This window comes from Channa argus, chromosome 1 (genome assembly GCF_033026475.1).
Source record: "Channa argus isolate prfri chromosome 1, Channa argus male v1.0, whole genome shotgun sequence".
In the NCBI taxonomy this organism is placed as follows: Eukaryota; Metazoa; Chordata; class Actinopteri; order Anabantiformes; family Channidae; genus Channa; species Channa argus.
Window position 1 is genome coordinate 3,055,190 of NC_090197.1, and position 16,861 is coordinate 3,072,050.

The following is a 16,861-nucleotide window of genomic DNA, read 5'->3' on the forward strand; positions in this document are numbered from 1 at the left end:
TTTTTGTTATTTGAGTTGTTGTTAGAGGAGTTGACGTTAGAGGAGTTGTTGTTATTGGAGCTGAAGTTAGAGGAGTTGAAGTTAGAGGAGTTGTTGCTAGATGAGTTGATGTTAGAGGAGTTGAGGTTAGAGGAGTTGAGGTTAGAGGAGTTGAAGTTAGAGGAGTTGTTGTTATTGGAGTTGTTGTTATTTGAGTTGTTGTCAGAGGAGTTGATGTTAGAGGAGTTGAAGTTAAAGGAGTTGTTGTTAGATGAGTTGATGTTAGAGGAGTTGTTGTTAGAGGAGTTGTTGTTAGAGGAGTTGATGTTAGAGGAGTTGTTGTCTGAGGAGTTGAAGTTAGAGGAGTTGTTGTTGTTGGAGTTGTTGTTATTTGAGTTGTTGTCAGAGGAGTTGATGTTAGAGGAGTTGATGTTATTTGAGTTTTTGTTATTTGAGTTGTTGTTAGAGGAGTTGACGTTAGAGGAGTTGTTGTTATTGGAGCTGAAGTTAGAGGAGTTGAAGTTAGAGGAGTTGTTGCTAGATGAGTTGATGTTAGAGGAGTTGAGGTTAGAGGAGTTGAGGTTAGAGGAGTTGAAGTTAGAGGAGTTGTTGTTATTGGAGTTGTTGTTATTTGAGTTGTTGTCAGAGGAGTTGATGTTAGAGGAGTTGAAGTTAAAGGAGTTGTTGTTAGATGAGTTGATGTTAGAGGAGTTGTTGTTAGAGGAGTTGTTGTTAGAGGAGTTGATGTTAGAGGAGTTGTTGTCTGAGGAGTTGAAGTTAGAGGAGTTGTTGTTGTTGGAGTTGTTGTTATTTGAGTTGTTGTCAGAGGAGTTGATGTTAGAGGAGTTGAAGTTAAAGGAGTTATTGTTAGAGGAGTTGATGTTAGAGGAGTTGTTGTTATTGGAGTTGTTGTTGGAGGAGTTGTTGTTAGAGAAGTTGTTGTTAGAGGAGTTGTTGTTGTTGGAGTTGATGTTAGAGGAGTTGAAGTTAGAGGAGTTGTTGTTATTGGAGTTGTTGTTAGAGGAGTTGAAGTTAGAAGAGTTGTTGTTATTGGAGTTGTTGTCAGAGGAGTTGATGTTAGAGGAGTTGATGCTATTTGAGTTGTTGTTATTTGAGTTGTTGTTAGAGGAGTTGACGTTAGAGGAGTTGTTGTTATTGGAGTTTAAGTTAGAGGAGTTGAAGTTAGAGGAGTTGCTGTTATTGGAGTTGTTGTCAGAGGAGTTGATGTTAGAAGAGTTTTTGTTATTTGAGTTGTTGTTAGAGGAGTTGAAGTTAGAGGAGTTGTTGTTATTGGAGCTGAAGTTAGAGGAGTTGAAGTTAGACGAGTTGTTGCTAGATGAGTTGATGTTAGAGGAGTTGAGGTTAGAGGAGTTGAAGTTAGAGGAGTTGAAGTTAGAGGAATTATTGTTAGGAGTTGTTGTTAAAGGAGTTGAAGGACTTGTTGAAGTTGTTGAAGGAGCTGTGTTGGTTGTTGGAGGTGTAGTTGTAGTAGTTAAGGTGGTTGTGGCATCTGTAGATCTTGGACAAGCTGTGGTTGTAACCTGTGCGTTGCCTGATGCTGTTCAGCAGCAACATGAATGGATCAGTGTAAGAAGATTGATTTTATCCCACATATAAAACAGTTTATTAACATATTTCCTTGGTAATAAATAATTTTCTCTCACCAACACAGAGAAGAAGCAGGACACAGATCTTCATCTTCATTGTAGAAAGTTTTTTCCTGTTCAAAATAGAATCACTGCTTTTTGTTACATTCGGTTTTTAAAAACAACAGAACATTAATCAGGTTTGGCGGGAATTTGGTAACTTAACAGAAGTTATTTTATCACTTTTATTATTATATTTATTACACCAACCAGGCATAACATTTTATGATCTGGCCATTTAGTTCCACTTCCTGTTCCCAGTTCTCTCCTCCAGCTTCACTGTTCATCACCAACCATTATTGTTCACACCTGTTCCACTGCCTATTTAGACTCAGCTCCCCCCTCAGTTCCCTGTCAGATCCTTGTCTTTTCTACCCGTTTCTTCTGCCCAATTCCTTATTCTGCCGGGTTGTTTCATTGAGTCTGTTACCTGATTTGCTTTGGTTTGAGGTTTGGTTTGGTTTTCATTCTGCCTCATCATTTTCTGTGTGCCTTTTTGGATTGTTGTCATTCCTTCTCCTGGTCTTCCTTTTGGTTCATAATTTGTCCCAATTGCATTTGTAGTGAGTTTTGTTTTTGTTTCTTAACTTCCCATCTCTTTATGTTTGGTAGTGCTAGTTTGCTTGTGTATGTTTTTCTACTTCATATTTTTACACTATTGTTGAAATTCTTCACTTCCCACACTATCCCTACATCAGCATTTCTCTTCTTGTAAGCCTGCACACTCTTTGGTTGATTAGCCTCATTCATTTTCTTTATGTTTTGTTCTCGTGTACAGATTCTAGCTCTGATTCGTGTTTATATGAATGTCCTAATTCTTTAATTTCTCTACCCCTGGTTTATAGTTTCCTAATTCATGTATTCTCTTATCTGTAGTCTTAGCTTCACTGTTTTGGTTCACATTAATTTCCAATTCAGATCTTTCAGTTTGACAGCTCGACCCTTGTTTAGTCCCTTAATTTGTGTTGCCTTCCGTAATCTAGCCAGTTTTTGTTCTCCTCGTTGGATTGAATCTTGTTTAGTCTGTTCCTGTCTTTTCTTTCCTTGTATTTGATTAATAAAGTTAATTTTCTTTTCCAGACTCTCTCTCACCATTTTGCACTTGGGGCCACCACTAAAACACATAATGTTATGACAACACAATCCAATACAATGGCCACTCTGTTAAAAATGAATGATGTGGCCAAAACATTAGAACCACTTTTTATCATAATCCCCTCTTGTACGACTCCACCACCCACGTCGACCTCAATAATAAACAGATGAAAATTATCACCTTTCTGACAGTTTCAACTTCAACATGAATTAATGAATAAATTGTACAGGTTGTCATAATGCAACTTTCTAACAAGAATTCTATGTAGAACCATAAAGTACATCAGCTTCAAAAATCAAAAACTGATCTTTATTCAGGTATGTTAAGCAGCTGTTTCTGAAATTACTCAGACTTTTTTTGTGCATTAATTACATTTCAAAGTTCTATTTAGCTCAATTTGCCCACATACTTTTTTTACACATAAAATACTTAGCATTAGCATTAAAAGTTAACATCTGTTTTGCTTTGTAGAAATTATTACACATCACAGTTGAAGTACATTATAAGAACAGATGTGTAACTTTAATAAAAATGGTAAATATTCCACATTAAAACACTTACAGATTGTGATGTTCAGTGTCTCTGGCTCTTGTGATGCTGTGAAGTAGTGATGCTGCCTAAATCCACCTGCTCAGTCTCTTCTCCTGTTTGCAAATGAACAAACAACAGCAGCTTTTATATTGTCACTGAACAAGGATGTGGGTTTGATCTTTATGTCCTGTGTGAGGTGTGGTCACGTTGCTCACACTGTTTTGTTGCCTTTGAAGTTCAGTTTTTAAAGATTTGGTTTAATACATTTTAGTGAAGATGGATTCGACAGCTTTTGTGACGTTATGATGTTGTTTCATACAAGTTATGGATGATTGACAACACAAAGAACTCGGTGTGAATGGTTGTCTGTGTATTTTGGTCATGTGGGGACCTTTTCGGGATGTGCGTCACCTCCTGCACTGTGTCAGCTGAGACTGGCTGAGGTACCACACCTATAGTAGAGACTGGGAGAGCAGCCAGACGTCTCTCTATTTTAATTTGAACAAAATAGAACAAAGCCACAGGGAAAGTGACCATCGGTCATTTATTTTAACTTAAACACATGTGGCCTCAAGACTGCACAAGTGTGTTGTTGGAGTTATTTATGAGACTGTTTAAATCACTGCCTCTTCAAACTTCCACATTTCACGAACTGAGACAGATTAGTCTGAAATCAAAGGCTCCTGAACTGGACCTTTGCAAGAATAAGGTCACTAGTCAGCTAGAGAGACTGAACGGAGTCATAAGAATTTAAGAATAGAAGAAGTCAAGACGAATAACTATCAGAAATGTATCGTGTTGCATTTACCATTTTTACAGTTTTATGATGCTCATGCAAAGTTAGTCTACAGAACAATGCACTGCATTATACTACACAGTCTAGTAAACAGCCTGAAATATAATGCAGTCAAATACAAATCGATAGGCAGATGATAAATATCTCTCTACTTTGCATGTCAGCTAAATTTAGAACGGGGAACCAGCCTCATGTCAAGATAAACAAACAACAAAAGACATTGAGTTTAGTTGATTAATGAATAGCAGCAGATCAGTAATCAGAAAACTAATGTCATGCTTAGCAGAAACACTGTTAGTCACATATACTGCATGTGCAGACACTGAGAGAAATTTCAAAATCTCTGTAACACTGTTACACTGTTTTCACACTTCTGACAGACCCAGTATCAAACCTGCTTACACCAGTGCTTCCTCACCTTTTGCTCCCCAGCAGGACATCCTGTCTCTGGCCCCACAAAGAAGTGTGTTAGATAGATATCAACCATAAAACTTACTACATCTGAACATTTGCTTCGTAGCAGGGGACCAGTACAGATGATCAGTTTCAAGGATTTAAAAAATCATGGAAGACAAAAGGACAAAGTGACAAGAACTTGCTATTTAGACTCCTGACCACGTTGTATAAAGGTTGGTTTGCGTTGACTCATCCCTTTGTTCTTTGTGTAAAGCCAGCTGTTGAGTTAAAAAGGCTGAACAACCTACACATCTTGGTCAAATCTGATTTTATTCACTCTAGAGTTGTACTGTTCCCTGCATGTTTCTCTGTTTTGCTGAATAAATTCACCATTACCATTCACTTGTTGCCTTTTGCCTTTTAACTTGCATTACAGTTTCTGGAATGCTGTTTCTGTTTCCTCCCACAGTCTAAAGACATTTGACATTAGTGACTGTAGTGTTAAAGCTGTCGTGTCCGTGAGGTTCAGCTCTGTGACACACTCAGGCATCTCCATCACGGTGCAGCTCATGGCTTGTTTTTCTTGTTTGTGTTTAATGAGTTTTTTCCATCATGTGAAACATGAAATGTATTTACATGTTCACCTTTAGGTGAGAATGGAATTATCAGTGAGATCAGCTATTGCAAATGAACTAACACAGTGTAGCAAGGAGCTCGGAATGTGCAGCTCAAATCCCCTTTGTGCGCAGCTTTGAACATGTCTCTGTGACTTGGTGTTTTATTATACTATTATAGTTTGTCACTGTAGGATTTAAACTGTCCAGGTTGTGCTCAATAATTCAAGGATGTGGACACTGTAGAATATCACCTTAAATCGTTCTTTCAAACATTTCACAATCAGAAAGAAATAATTTTAAGTACTGCAGAAATATTTGGACTAAGCACTTAAATAAGACGGATATCAAGACCCTTAAAGCACAAATTTTCATTATGAATTTTCTGTGAAGCAAACTACAACACATAGTACACTTACACTCTCAGTATCAATAAGGAATAACTGTAGCATTTTGCATCTATGCTAATTTATTGTTTTTTAATACTTGCATTCAGACAGATTCTGTCAAGAATTTGATTTTGGGGACAGTTTCATTTTCGGTTTCCACATTTAACAATATAGAATAATACGGATTAGAGTTTGGCTCCAAATAAGTCAGAAATAAGAGGCTCGTAAATTAAAACAGTGATTAGATACAGGAATTTCTACCCAATAAGAACTAAAACACATGGTATAGCCTGAATCTCGGAGAAATACATACATAATATAATGATATTATGAAGACAGCCTGGGGCTTTTTGTAAATTGAAAATTTGTATTTAAAATAACAAAAATTCTAGGACTAAATGGTAAATGTTCTGCACTTATATAGCGCTTTTCTACCTATTGACACTCAAAGCGCTTTACACCATTCACACTCACAATCACAAACACTCATACACTGATGGGGGAGCTGCTATGCAGCTGGCCAACACTCACCGGGAGCAACTAAGTTGGGGTTCAGTGTCTTGCTCAAGGACACTTCGACATGTGACCGGAGGAACCAGGGATTGAACCAACAACTGTGAGATTGGTGAACAACCACTCTACCTTCCTGAACCACAGTCGCCCACTAAAACTGAGGCCTGAAGAAAAGAGAGAAGATTATATAAAGAAAATACCAAACATCTCACAAAATATCTATTAAATCTGTTAAAATGTTACATGGTACATTTTAATAGATTTGCAGAATTCCATTAGTTGTACCTATCCATGTTGCTGTTTCCATTCATATTTTATAACTCCTATGGATCTGAGTGGTCATTGAAACATGTGAAAAAGTGAAACATGGTTGTTGAATATGAAATTTTAAATCCAATAGTTGTGCCAACTTACACTTTTGAGTTAACTTTAGTTGTTTATTAACAATATGCAGTTCTCATTAGTAATTGCAGGGTGAACAAACTAATGTACTTGGACTCCTTAGCAAAGACCTCCAGCTGAATTGCTGATAAAAAGAGGCCAGTCTCTGCTGAAAGGAGGAGAAGTGACGGGATCCTACAGAGATAAATACAGCGAGAACAGAATCACTGGACCTTCAGATAAGAAAAACTACTTTTGTTTGTACCACACAAAGGGCTGAAAGCTCAAAGGCTGCATGAAACCCACGTTTGTGAAGGCACTGGGATGGTTCACTATTGGTACAGCTTGGATTTAGTTACGACCGGTCCAGGAGCAATAACACAAGCACTGATTCAAAAAGCAAAAACACTCTCTAGTCCCATTTTTTAGTTCATGGAAGCAAATGACCTCCATTGCACCATGTACTACAAACACAGCCAAGGACCAGATTTAAATGATGAGAAACGAATCCTTAAAGAAAAACAAACCCTCTCAATTAAACACCTTTATTGGAAAGACAAAGGAGCATGTGCTGTCAGTTGCCAGCTGAACCCGCAGTTAGGACAACTCTATAGATCACCATGTGTATCATTATCAAAACCAAAAGACATGAAATGGGTTGATCTAGGCGCATTTGTAACAGCATGTGAGGAAACAAGCGACTGGGATAAGTAAGAAACTGAGGGCACTTCCAGCTCACTAAATTGAATAACGCATGAAAAACCCACAGTACATTTCCAAGGCCAGATGAACAAAACAATTTGACCTGTGCTGACTCTCACTGAAGAGCAGGAAGTAATAGTGTCCAGTAATAGTAATAATAGTGTCCAGATTCACCTTGTAACACCCCCTTGTTTCCAGTGAAAAAGGCCCCACCATCCATAGGATGGCGGATGGTACAGGATTTACAAGCTGTAGTGCCTCATGGACCCACTGTACCTGATCCCATACACTGTTAAATCACCTAAATCCTGAAAACAAGTACTTCTCAGTATGTGATATAAGCAATGCATTCTTTTCAATCCAAATACATCCACATAACCAGTTTTGGTTTGCATTCACTTATAAAATTAAGAGATACACATATGTACTAGATTAGCAACGAGTATTGTGAATCGCAATGTCAGCCAACTTAGCGAAGTTCACACCTCCAAATAACAGCCAACTGCTACTGGATGTTGATGACATCCTAGTAACTTCCCCAAGTCTTGAGAGCTCTAAGGCTGAGATACTTGCTCTGCTACTTTTTCTGGCTGACCAAGGACATGCAGTTTATTTGTGGTAACTTCAACTGTGGCTAACGATAGTTAAGTATTTGGGGTACAATTTATACAAGCAGGAAAAAATTTAGATGAAACAAAGAAAAAAAGCCATCTTGCAAGCACCAAAACCAAAAAACAAAAAGACAAATGTCATTTTTGGGCATGACAAATTTCTGCAGGAGCTGGATATCATATTATACAGTTGCAGTATACAACACCCCACTCTCTGCATCCAACCCTATCATATGGACGCAGGAAGCAGAGGATGCCTGTGTAAAAATCAAACAGCGATTGGCGAGTACTGCAGTGTGAGGCCAACCTGATTATTCCAAATTATTCATCCAAACTGTTGACTGTAAGGATGGTTACATGACATCGGTGCTGACTCAAATTTATGTGGAGAGACAGAGGCCTATTGCCTATTACTCCACTAAATGAGATACTGTAGCATTACCTCCCTGTGTTCAAGCTGCCGTAGCTGCATCCATGGCAGTACAGGCCTCTGCCTCCATTGTAATGTTTCATCCCCTAACTTTGAAAGTCCCTCATGCAGTTGCAACTTCAACAGGTAAAGCCATAAATCATAAGAACCTTATTTTAGACCTGCTGGATGCCATACAACTTCCAAAACAGGTGGCAATTTCAGAATGTGCAGCACACACACGATGCACAGACCCTTTCTCCATTGGAAATCACAAAAGCTGACACTGAAGCTAAAAAGACTGCCACATCCATGATCGAAAGTCTCAAGACATATTTATTGACCAACAAGTTCTAAAGACATGCAAACATTGGCAACTGCAACAGAGAAAAGAAAATGGGAAAACAAAATACTCAAACCGGATTGAATATATGACCAGAGGGGAAACCAATTTTACCAAACGGCTTATTTAAATGTGCTGCCTTGATGAGCCGTGGGCATTGCCATGTCTCAACAGGAGTGATCTCAAACTAGTCTAAAAAAATGTGGTTTGACCTGTCACAGACCTTTATCTGTGCTAAACACAACCCACAAGGGAACCTGAGACCAAAAAGAGGGCAAAACCTCAATTCCCATTTCAATATATTGCATAGACTTTATAGAACTAAATAATTGTGAACACCAACCTTATCAGGCCTGACTTCATTTGAAATGATGTATGGTAAACCTTACCAAATACCACAGTTCCAACCATTCCAACGAGCTGAGGAAGACAGGGAACAGACCTCAGCCCATTACATGATGCAAATGCTAACAAAGAGAGAGATCTCTTCTGTCAACTCTGTTCCAGAAACTCCACTGAATCTGGAAGATCCAGCAGTACAGCCAGGAGACTGGTGCTGATTAAAGTCATAAAGAGGAAAACCTGGTCAAGTCCTCGATGGGAAGGTCAATTTCAGGTTCTGCTCACCAATCCCACGGCTGTAAAGATTACTGAAAGAACCACATGGATTCATCTATCACTGTAAAAAGGTATTTGGGTTTTCTGAAGGGGTAGACCAAACTAATAACTGTTAGACTCACTGATCAGCCAGTGGCTGAGGGAAGTCTGGGCTACAAAGTGGGCTCATTATTAAGACCATAGCGGGCCGTCTCAAACCCAGTAATTGAGATCCCAGTCACTTAGAGGTGAAGTAGTCAAAGGGACATTGTTAGTACGGAACAGCTGAAGACACCACAATATGAAAGATAAGCCCCAAGTTTGGCATTTATTTTGACTTCCAGACCTCCTTGGTCTGAGAGGTACAGAATGCATCCTATTGGCCTCTAATGTGTCCTCAGCTTATTCAACAAAACCACCCAACCTAAAACTGACCAATGTTCCCACCGGTAGGTGATAGACTCCCCCCAAAAACAATGGGCCTACCTGGCAACTACACCTGTTTCTCACGCTCAGGGCAGGGGAAGAATGTGCAAGTGTTGAGCTGCTGCTCTAACACTATTAATATCACAAGAAATATCGGCAACTACTCTGCCTCATGGTTTGTAAATCAAACTACTAGCAGAGCTGATGTGTGGTGGTTTTGTGGCAACTTAAAGCTGAGATCTAAGTTACTGCAAGCCTGGAAAAGGAGCTGTGCTATGGTACAGCTGCTCATGCTCTTCCAACTGTTTCCAATAGGTGACTTCAAAGGTTTTCCAGTAAAACTTAATGGTCAACAGCCAGAACTGCTCTCAACACACACACATATACTGTGTGGAGTTGCTCACTGTTGACAAGAACAGAGGGTGGAAAAAACATTGTTAAGAATATAAAGGACTGTTTGTAACTGTTTCGGCAGTCAACCCTGAACTTTTGCTGTGCATGTGTTGACTCCTTGCTGCAAGTAAAAACCTTTTAAGACTTGAGACGCCAGTGACTCTGTCATTTTTCAGTAACAATTTATCTGACAGCAGACAAGAGGATCTGATGGTTCACAGTGTCAAAGGCTGCAGACAGATTGAGTATGATGAAGACTGAGCCACACTTTTTGCAGCCTACAGAGACTCCAAGACAGTGTTGTTTCTGTGGAGGGACCACCGTGGAAGCTTGACTGTTGAAGCCTGACTGGTTGACCTCAAGGCGCTTGCTCTAATAAAGAAAAATCTGAGAATCGATAAAAGGCTTGTGCAAAGATCTTGGCCAGAAATGGAAGAAGAGAGACAGGTCTGTAATTCTCAACAAGGGGTCAAGAGAAGCCTTCTTAAGCAGTGCTGTAACCTGGGCCTGCTGAAATGAGGTGGGGACGGTGCCTTTGTTGAGTGTCATGTCAGAAGACGGAGAAGAGATTATTGGTTTTCACAAACAGGGAAAATTCTAAAAAATATAGTGAAGGCACTGAATGTTAAAGGGACAGTGGAGACACTGGCTGGACGTGGCAATAAATGGAAGCATTCAAAGGCTGCAAACAGATTTGTGAGGAGGCAGGTGGAGAGTTGGGCTAAGGTTCCTCAGGAACCTGCTAGAAGCTGGTGTGTGGATATGCATAGAGTTTGCAGCAGGTCACAGCCGCTCTGCTAAGTACTGAAGAGGAACCACTTGTAACATGTTGAGCTATTTAAATATATTTCGTGTTTGTTTTGTCTAATAAAAGCAGATGAAATGTTGACAGAATATCAAATTATTAATGTGCATTATGTAGTTTTGACTGTATCTACTTAATGTTAACGATAAAGTTTGAACTTCACTGGAACAAAATGACACCAAATGAGCTCATCCTGTTTGTTCTACAGTTACAGGAACTGGAATAGATGATGATGTACATTGTAAAAATAGTTCTGTTAATATATTATTTCACACTCACCAGCTTGTTGTAAACCAACATCATCACGCTGATCTCCATCCTCCATCATCTCCACCTCCATGTTCTCTCTCTCTCCTCTGATATATTTCACCTTCAGATCAGACTCAGTTTGAATTTCTGTCGACATGTTGATGAACTAAAGAGCTAAACACTAAGTGAACTTCTTTGTGACCAGTCTTCACTGTCTGTTTCTGTCTGAGTCAGGCAGCTTTGAACAGAGAGCATCAAGGAAGTAGCAGCAGGACAAACCACAACCACTGACACTTTAAATACATTTATGACTAAATCGCATTCATCGCATGATGAAGAAAACCTTCTCTGCCACAAATGTAATTGGGAAATTAAATGATTGAGCTGTTTGTTTTGAAAAATCTAAGCAAACTAATTCTTCTAAAATCTTATTAATATTTGTACTAAGACTTCTTTTAATTCATACAGAGGAAAACATTAGTCACAGGTGAGTTTTTTATCTGATCACATTATAAATACAAACAGAAACACAACATATGACGTTGTTGTGACACAGGAAATGTGACGTCTACACTTTTATATTTTCTCTCATAAGGAACTTTATTCTACAGCAAGTTCTCACAGTGATCAGTGATATTTCAAATGCTTCTACATGTATATGACGGTGTTTGCTGTGCTGCTACTGAAACTGAACTCTTCTAAAAAATCCTTTCAATTAAATTTGTTTTCCTGACTCCAGGTTGATGAGAAATTAAAGACGACTCTTAGATCAGTTTTAGCAGAAACAAACTCATTAATAACCAAGTACAGACAAAGTGAAGCTGCAGTTTCCTGTGACTGCAGCAGTTTAGTGGGACTACAGAGTTAGTAAGTCCACATGTAGTTGTTGTGAATGAACAAGTCAACAAATGTGAGATGACTCTGAGGATCAGGAAGAACATTTCAGAGTTTGACAAACAGCTTCATCCCAACACTACACACGTCTCAGTCATCAGAGGAAGCAGCAAATCTACTTCTCACAGATCCAGTTTTTATAAACATTATCCTTGTATCCACTTCGTGTCCATTTCCCTTGTTGATCACAGCATGATGCAACATTCAGGCCTGTAGCATTTCCCAGCTCTGCTGGGGCCCAGAACCTGTGGGACAAATCAAAAGTGGACTGAAAAAGTGGTTGGAAAGCTGCTCTCTGAATCCATCCCTGGGACTAATGATCATATTCAGCTTTTTCCTTCATCTGTTCTTCACTTTCTAAAGAGCAGAGAAGAGGCAGCTGCTCCTTCATGCTGAGATCAAGTTCAAGAAAGTTTGACTCTAAATGTTGAAGCTAGTTTTTCTTCCACCATGTTTGTTCTGTGTGAGGATACAGAGAGCAGCACACACATTCAATCCTCTGAACTGTGACCAGAGCTTTGAACCATGTTTCAATCCTGACTCATTGTTACTGCCGCTCATCACAGACTGGAGATGAAGACATCAAATCATGTTTGACATGTTACTGTTTTATGCTTCTAATGGGAAAAGAACAAAAACTCTTACGTTTCTGTCAGTGGTGAATCATCCACCCATTCCCATCGATATCCTGTAGATGCTGTTTTGTTCTCTGTCGTTCGTAGACCAATCCAGGACTCCTCATTCTTATTAAAGCCAGTGATTAAATCCTAATTGTTAACAAGAGACATTTCTTGTTTAGTTTCTTAATGATTATTTGCAACACAGCGGAAAACATAGAACAAATATTAACAGTCAAGACTTGGAAAAAAATCAGCTTTTCTTATTGATCTATCGTTGTTTCTTGACCATTAGGGTCTGAACAGGAAGCTTCCAACGTGTATTGCATTCACAGAACTAATAAAATACAGACCTTCAGTTATGAGTTACTATGTCATTGTCATCAGAAGAGCAGCTCGGAAACTAAAGTAACTGATCACACACTCACCTGTTCCTCTTTGCTGTTGATCATCACCAGATCTGATCCCCTGTCCTGACAGAATTTTCTGCTCTCAGACCATTTTTCCTTCTCAGTGGATTTAAAGTAACAACTGCATCCAAATCTCTTCCATCCTTCAGGACATTCTGGTCAAACAAGAGTTTTAACATTAGATTTCATGTCCTTTGTTGTTAAAATAACACTTAGAAATTTTTTCTGCCATTTTTCTTTTTATTCTATAAATTAAAGTCAGTTTTGTATCACAGGTCTTTGCTGTTAGTGTAAATTTCTCACCTTTAGTTTTATTTTTCAGCTTCTTTATTTCATCCTGTAGTTGACTGGTGTTGACTGAATGGTCTTGAGGGAAAAAAAATGTTTTTAAAAGTATGAAAATCAAATTAACACAGTCAAATTAAAAAGATGTAACTAATGTTCACTGTGCAATTTTTCTGATCTGTCTTTCTGACAGAGTGTGGGGCAACAGAAATGCACACACACACACACACACACACACACACACACATACACACAAACACACACCTGAGGTGTAAAACTTTTAATGTATCGTTACACACAAATCTGCGAGTAAACAGCTTATAAAAGTAGTTCATTAAAACACAGTCAAACTAATTATCAGCTCTGCCCACAGTGATCGTGTGTGTGTGTGTGTGTGTGTGTGTGTGTGTGTGTGTGTGTGTGTGTGTCTAATCTCTAATAGCTAAATCAACAGCTGTCTGTATGTTATTGTAACCTTTTTGCTTGAATTGTCACATAACTTAATAAATTACTAAGTTCTCAAACAGTCTCTGAGCAGCCTCCACACTAAACCAGTGCCCCGCCCTCCAAGTGTCACCAGCTTTGCATCCTGTTCCTGGCTCTTATTTTGTAGTCTCTCAAAATAAGAGATTAGAATAAGAGAAGTATCTTTTATTCTAATCTTTCACCTCACAATAAGAGACATTATGTGACTAAATTGCTGTTGACTAGTTTTCACCCTTTTTATTGACATATAAATAAATCATGGTCAAAATCAGCAAAATACCTCATTAACTTCTCAGCAGCTGGCCCTGAAAGGGTTGTAACTGAAAATGTAGGACAATCCTGAAGAACAATCTTATGGAGTCTGCAAGAGAACAATGGCCTGGAAGAAGGTTTGTTTCGCTTCATGGCCCAAAGCATAAAACGAAGGCTACACAGAAATGGTTTCCTGACAACAGGGTGAAGGTTCTGGAGTGGCAGAGTCAAAGCACAGACCTTAGTCCAACAGAAATAGAGGCTTTGTGGCTGGACTTCAAAAGGACTGTCTATGTGATCCCCACGCAACCTGACAGAGCTTGAGCAGTTTTGCAAAGAAGAATAAACGTGCAGTGTCCAGATGTGCAAGACCACTTTTTTTACCTCACATTTTAATTGAACTGTCATTACTTTGTAGAGACCTGTTTCCACTGAGACACTGAAATATTTTTCTGAAATTTGTTTGTCAAAATCGCCAACTTATAATTGATCATGATTGATTTATGTCACTGTATTATGTTACGACACTATATACACTGATTGACGGCCCTAATGAAAATATTTCTGTAGTGTAAGCTTTCTACTCTCACCTGTAATTTGACCCTGGAGCTGCTTCACCTCATTCTGGGACTGATTCAATGTGATCTGTAGCTGCTCATTCAAGATGTTGAGCTCATCTATTTCTAATTTAACTGAAAAAATGGATACGGAACTCAGCACAACAGGAAACAAACCGCACATTTACACAATACAAGGCTGGGAATTTTCCATCATTTTGTAAATTTCAACAAATCCCATATATCCCATATATCCCATATATCCCATATATATGTATATATATATATACATATATATATATATATATATACATATATATATATATATATATATATATATATATATATATATATATATATTATATATATATTTTTTTTTTATTTTAATGGTCTTGGCCAGAAATGCTGCTCTTCTCAATTCGTTCTATACTTCGTTATTTGTTTTTCTGATGACACAACATTTGTGAGTCTCATCAGCAAACATTGGAACATTAAAAAATGAGTGATTATTAATACAGGACCAAAATGATCTGAAACTGCATTAAAAGAAGCAGTAAAAATATGACGTTAATTCTCAGCAATACCATTAAAATGTGTGAAAAGTTTACTAAATTGGTTCCAATATTACAAATCTATATTTAAAGTTTTGAAATGTGTTTTGGAAACATTCAAGTTTGGCCTTTCAGAGTTTCAAGTCCTTTTATTTTTTTTCAGGGTTTCAACACATTTTTATGGCTTTGGCCCCATTTTCTAAAGTGTTTCACATCAGATTTCTAACCCTGTTTTCACGCCACAGAAGGATCTGCAACCCTGACAGGCCAGGGCAGGAGCTCACAGAACCTCAGCCAATCATATGGCTTCTAAAAGGATAAGCCAATCAGAGAACAGTCTAAACAAGGTTCCACTGGTCACACAGGAAGTAAGTTGAGCGTAGTGATAGTGATATAAACCACACATTGTTGTGGTGTTTGTTTCCTCACATGCTTGTTGAGTTCGGCTGTTGCAGCTAACTGTTAACTGTTAGCATTTAGCTACACACATTAGCTCAGTGAGGAAAGACTGTAAAGGTTAAATCTATTGTTAGCTAAACCTGCTCTGTTGTAAAAATGGAGAGTAAGATGTTAAGTAACTTACATTTACTTAAAAGTCTGGACTGCAAGGATGCATTCACTGATTGTTTAGTTCCGGTTTGGGTAGTACATGTACATAAATGCCATTAAACATCCGACTTCTTATATTAAAATATCTTTGTACTGTTAGCTGAAAAACGCCTCCAGCTGACATCACTTGGAGGAACCTTAGGTCAGATTACAACATCTTGTTCATGTGGGGGAGTTTTACAGCTAAAAACAGAGAAATATTTTCATATAGGGAAGTCAGACAGTTCAAAAGCATTATTGTACATTTACACCTAAACTAAAGCCATAAAAAGCAACTTGAAAGTTGGTGAAGTCGCCCTTTAAGTAGAGTTTTGAGATATTTCTGCTTTATTGGAGTATTTTCATTTTCTACTACTTTAAACTTTCACTTCATTATATTTCTGAGGCGAAAATTTCACGTGTACTTCATCACATTACTATGATGACTATAGTTACTTTTCAGTTACAGTATAATAATCCCACTTTTTCAATCTCCAGTGTGAAACTCCCAAGTCACCCAGCAGTGTGGAAAGTTGTTTTTATGGAAGTGATTAGATTCAAAACATCATGAAATCGGGGAAAAGGCTCTGTCAGGACTAGACCGATACCATCACTAGAACGTGTTTCAGATGCTAAAACCCAGACGGAAGACAACTGCTAAACTGGTCAGAATTAAGGTGAGCGACTTTTTGGCTAGTTTGAAAATGTGGATAATGTGAGCTGGTATTTAGCATTTGCTCAGAGCCGTTTTACCTTACTTTGTATGGAGAGGATGATGATCACAGCCATCAACAGAAGACACAGCAGTCCCAGACACAGAGCAGCTCCTCTGAGAGAAACTCTCTGAAACAGAGGACGGTTCTGAGTCTGTGGTCCTACAGAGACAAAACACAGAGACCAGCTATATCAAAGGGCCGCTTCACACATTACATTGTCTCCTATAGTGCTACGTTAACCTTTAAATACTTATGAAGTAAATGATTTAAATTAGGGCTGTCAGCCCTAATGTGATAAAAAGGTGTCAATCCTTATTTCTTTAAGGCCTTTAAAACAGGTTCGGTTAAGCAACAGTGGGTCATTCGACGGTGTGAGTGAAAACTTGACTGATTCCCTGCAAATAAAAAGTTGTGAAGTCATAGTTGTGGGGTTTCTGATGCAGTTTCTCAGCTCTCTGCCTGACAGCGGGTGTGGTAGCTCATACTTAGACACAAATGGTGATCTGAAGGAGTGGTCGAAGACAAACCCAGAATAGATCAACTGTACTACGAGCAATCAGATGACAAGAGCAAAAGCAGAAGCAGAAGCATATCACCCAGAAGCAGAGATATTCAGAACAGAGAAGGCA

General features: G+C 38.5%; 1 protein-coding gene and 1 long non-coding RNA gene across 2 annotated transcripts; both read right to left on the reverse strand.

Annotated features, from left to right (window-relative positions):
* Positions 1 to 1,031: 1,031 nt before the first annotated feature.
* On the reverse strand, positions 1,032 to 3,354 carry LOC137123415 (uncharacterized). Its single transcript, XR_010913845.1, has 3 exons — positions 3,283 to 3,354; positions 1,644 to 1,699; positions 1,032 to 1,537 (listed from the first exon to the last, which is right to left on the reverse strand). It is a non-coding gene; the product is annotated as an uncharacterized lncRNA (long non-coding RNA).
* Positions 3,355 to 11,854: 8,500 nt separating this feature from the next.
* On the reverse strand, positions 11,855 to 16,305 carry LOC137102266 (C-type lectin domain family 4 member M-like). The gene is made up of 6 exons (XM_067481582.1): positions 16,275 to 16,305; positions 14,411 to 14,512; positions 13,101 to 13,163; positions 12,816 to 12,952; positions 12,416 to 12,537; positions 11,855 to 12,015 (listed from the first exon to the last, which is right to left on the reverse strand). The coding sequence occupies exons 1-6, from the start codon at positions 16,303 to 16,305 to the stop codon at positions 11,886 to 11,888; spliced, it is 585 nt and encodes a 194-aa protein (XP_067337683.1). The 3' UTR covers positions 11,855 to 11,885.
* Between the last annotated feature and the right edge of the window lie 556 nt (positions 16,306 to 16,861).

Coding starts and splice junctions, on each gene's coding strand:
- LOC137102266 (XM_067481582.1), bottom strand. CDS start 16,305: ATGGCTGTGATCATCATCCTCTCCATACAAA. Junction 14,513..16,274: donor CATCATCCTCTCCATACAAA/GTAAGGTAAAAC, acceptor CCATTTTTTCAG/TTAAATTAGAAATAGATGAG. Junction 12,953..13,100: donor GCTGAAAAATAAAACTAAAG/GTGAGAAATTTA, acceptor TTGTTTGACCAG/AATGTCCTGAAGGATGGAAG.